At 29.7% G+C, this 3,733-nt stretch overlaps 1 protein-coding gene across 1 annotated transcript; it reads right to left on the reverse strand.

Moving 5' to 3' along the window:
* Window positions 1–546: 546 nt before the first annotated feature.
* Window positions 547–1,564, reverse strand: LOC120149888 (FCS-Like Zinc finger 13-like). Its single transcript, XM_039162591.1, has 2 exons — window positions 905–1,564; window positions 547–809 (listed from the first exon to the last, which is right to left on the reverse strand). Exons 1-2 carry the CDS (start codon window positions 1,435–1,437, stop codon window positions 644–646), a joined length of 699 nt encoding a protein of 232 aa, XP_039018522.1. The 5' UTR covers window positions 1,438–1,564; the 3' UTR covers window positions 547–643.
* Between the last annotated feature and the right edge of the window lie 2,169 nt (window positions 1,565–3,733).

Consider the following 3,733-nt stretch of genomic DNA (forward strand, 5'->3'; position numbering starts at 1 on the left):
TTAAATTAGATAAAATTAAACATTTATATCTTAAATCAGATTTTGACTCAAATTTTAATACTCTCTTTCACATAATTCAAAATTCATTTTTTTCAAAAAATTATATCAATTTTGATAAAATTAGATCAAAACTTGTTAAATTTGAATCAATTAATCACCCCTAACTAGATATACATCAATAAAATTTATTTTTTTCTTGTATTTTCACTTTTCAAAAGTTTGAATTTCTCTTTCTCCCAATTTTCTTTCTATTTTACCAAATAAAGTTCAAGTGTCCTTTAAAGACTAAAGTGTACATTAACACTTTAATCTAAAAGTAAAAGTAAATCATATCTCAAACTTTCCAACAAAATCAGAATCCTTTTGCTTAAGCTTTTAAAAATGAACAAAAATGAAATTGGAAAAAGAAAAGCATAAAAATTGCAAAAAGGAACTTCATTTCTTATCAAATTTCACATCTTTCTCATTACAACATATATGCCTCTACTCTACAAATCCGACCAAAATTTTCAAATTTTTTTCAAATTTTTTTCTTCTTATTCTAAATTAGCATCGGGAAAATTAAACTAATCTATTAATCCCCTCATAAATTGTATGATATTTTTCCTATAATTTATATATATTCAGCTGGTTTGACCAAAGGCTAAATTGCAAGAATCCCAGTGGAGAAAATCTGCCCAGAATTATTATCAAAATTCAAACTTGATTTTTTCACAGATTTCGAAGCTTCTGATTTGCATCTCTCTTTCCTCTCATCGATCATTATCTGTGTTGCTCTACACTCGGAACTACAGAAACCCTTCTCCCCTCTGCAAAAAGAAAAAAAATCATTAAAACAGTCGAATCAATGGAAAATAATCAATCAAAAAAATTATTAGAAGGGGTTTTAGCTCATAGTTCTTACCTGTACATGTATATGTCCTGTCCATGCAACTTCTTCTTGCAAAGATGACAAGAACTGAGAAAGTTCGAGGTTGGGTATTCTTCATCTTCGACGAATCTCGCCGCCGCCTCCGTTAACGACGGTGATAACGGTGTTTCCTTAACTGCTCCGGAGAAGAACCCATTTCTGTCATGTCTTTGTTCTTCATTAATATACACCTTCGTCGATGATTTCCCATGTCCATGATGGCTTATCACAAACGTATAATCCTCCGAATTATCATCCACCTCCAACCCCTCCAATCCTCCGATCAGTCCACCTTTTCCGATCGCCGCCGTCGGCCGATTCGAGCTGCGAATAGATTTCTCCATCGAAGCAATGATTCCGAGACCCACACCGCCGGCGTCGTACCACTTTAAACCTCTCGGTGATGGGGTTTTAAGATCTAGTGGACCTTTGGGGCTTCTTATTGGATCCCAAAACGCCGATTTGTGGGTGGAGATGAGTAGCTCCGGCAAGTTTCCGATCAAGGGTCGAACTCTCTTCCCTAACATGGCTCGAGGAAGAAGAATCAAAGTGATTGTTTGATGGAAGGGAGAGGATTTGAGGGTTGTTTTTATAAAATATTTTTTCCAAGAGAGTTAAGAAATGTATGATGATGGTATGGTTGGGAGACAGCCCATGGTTTAGTAGTTTGGAGCTATATGGATGATGATTGCTGTTTTGGCTACTATGGAAGGAAATTATATCGTATAAAGTAAACTATGATAATTGAATTTTATAAAATAATTTTAATATATTATAAATCGAATTATATTTTGCCTACTCTAGTTATTTTAATGGGTTAATTTTAAAATAGTATTCACAAATTATGATTTAAATAGTAAATTAATCTCTGATCCTCAAAAAAAAATGATCGAGTTTTCAATGAATCAATTACGATCATTGTTTTGAAAATTGGACCGGTCGGTTCAACTGGAAATCGTTGTCTAGTCCGGTTTAATCTAGACCGGTTGAACGTTATTAGTGAACCGTCCAGAATCGTTGAACCGTTCAAACCGAACCGACTGGAAATCAGAAAAAACCTCCAATTTTTTTTTTTAAATTAAACCAAACGAAATCGTTTGTTAAACGAGCCAAGTCAAACTCGAGTATTGTTGAGCTCGACTCGAACTTGAAAAATTTAAAAGTAAGCTCAACTCGATTCAAACTCACAAGCTAAAAATTATGAAGTTTAACACGAACTCGAAATATAATATTGAAACTTAAACTCGAAAAGGTTTGAACTCAAAAAAAATTTAGAAGATTGATTGAAGCCTAAAATTCGAGCTTGATTGAAGTGAAAGAATAGTTTACCAAAAGGCTCCATGATTTTAAATGTCAAATTACCTCTATTATTTATAGAAGTTAGTTGAGATGATCTTCTATGTTTCTTAGCCATGTGAGATTGTTTTTTAAAAAAAAATTAAACCAAACAATATCATTTTGTTATGATTTTTTTAGCCCCAAATTTATTTTTTAATTATGGTTATATAATTATATTTATTATTTAATATATTTTAACTTAAATATTATGTTGTAGTTAATTTGAATCATTTTGTTTCACTTGATTTTATGATTTTTAACTTATATATGTTATGACTTGCTTTGAATATGAATTATGATATAAAAAATTATTTTTTATTAAATATTTTTGGTATTTTTATTTAATTTTTTAAATAATTATAACGTCGTCCGGTTCTTCCGACCGGTCGAACTAGTTCGACCGATTGAACCAGTGAACCGGTAACATGTCCGGTTCGATAGCCGGTCCGATTCTGAAAACCATGATTACAATATCAACAAAATTTTTCTACGAAGTAATTAAAAAAATTTATATTTATAATCCTTTATTAATTTGTAAAATATAGATAATTTTATTTTTTATATTATTAGTTAATGACAATTTTTAATTATTTTTAAAGATTTAATATTAAATGGATAAATACAAATAAATGTAAAGAATTAAAAAAAATTGTACTTTTATATATATCTATCAAATAACTAATCATAAAATTAAATAAAAATAATTAAATAACAATAATGTAAAACCTAATGTAGCAAAAATAAAATAGAAAAAATAAGTTTTAAAAAATTACATGATTATAATATATTTAAAATTTTAAAATTATTAAGTGACTTTAATAATAATAAAAATATTGTTCTCTTTCTAAATTTCATGGTTGGACAACTACGTGAATATATATATATATATATATAATCGAAAAAATTATGAATAGAAACTCAAATTATTTAATGATGTTCAACTTAACAAGATATGTAGGATGTATTGTTAATTGTTAAATTCCCAAAATTATTTTCTTTTTCATTTTTTACAAAGGGTCACTTTTAAGTGGGACCCAAACCCTATAATGTTTTTATCTAATGATTGAGACCTGATCTTGAGGGCAATGGGCCCCAGACGTGGACACCAGTAAAAAAGATTCCTCTGTCATCGTAACCGTTGATGCTCAGCTACGTGGCATAGATCTACAGGTCATGGAGCCTTTCAATTATTGCTGAAACCACTCTTTTGCCTTGATTGAGAGCCCATTGAATTCAAGGGCCCACAGTTTTTGGCAATGAAAGGGATTGTCCTGATCCACTGAAAAATCGTTTGTTTCCCCTGTTAAATTACTAAACTACCCCTGCATTTATTACATTATTTTTTTACTAACGCTTTCTCAGTTTAATATTACAAATTATATATTTATAATTTATTCAGTAACGTTAATTGCATCATATGTTCTCAAATTCTAACCCTCATTTTAAATTAATTTTAAATTTTTGAATATTCTAATTTCATTTGTC

This window comes from Hibiscus syriacus, unplaced genomic scaffold (genome assembly GCF_006381635.1).
Source record: "Hibiscus syriacus cultivar Baekdansim isolate YM2019G1 unplaced genomic scaffold, ASM638163v2 tig00111013_pilon, whole genome shotgun sequence".
NCBI lineage: Eukaryota > Viridiplantae > Streptophyta > Magnoliopsida > Malvales > Malvaceae > Hibiscus > Hibiscus syriacus.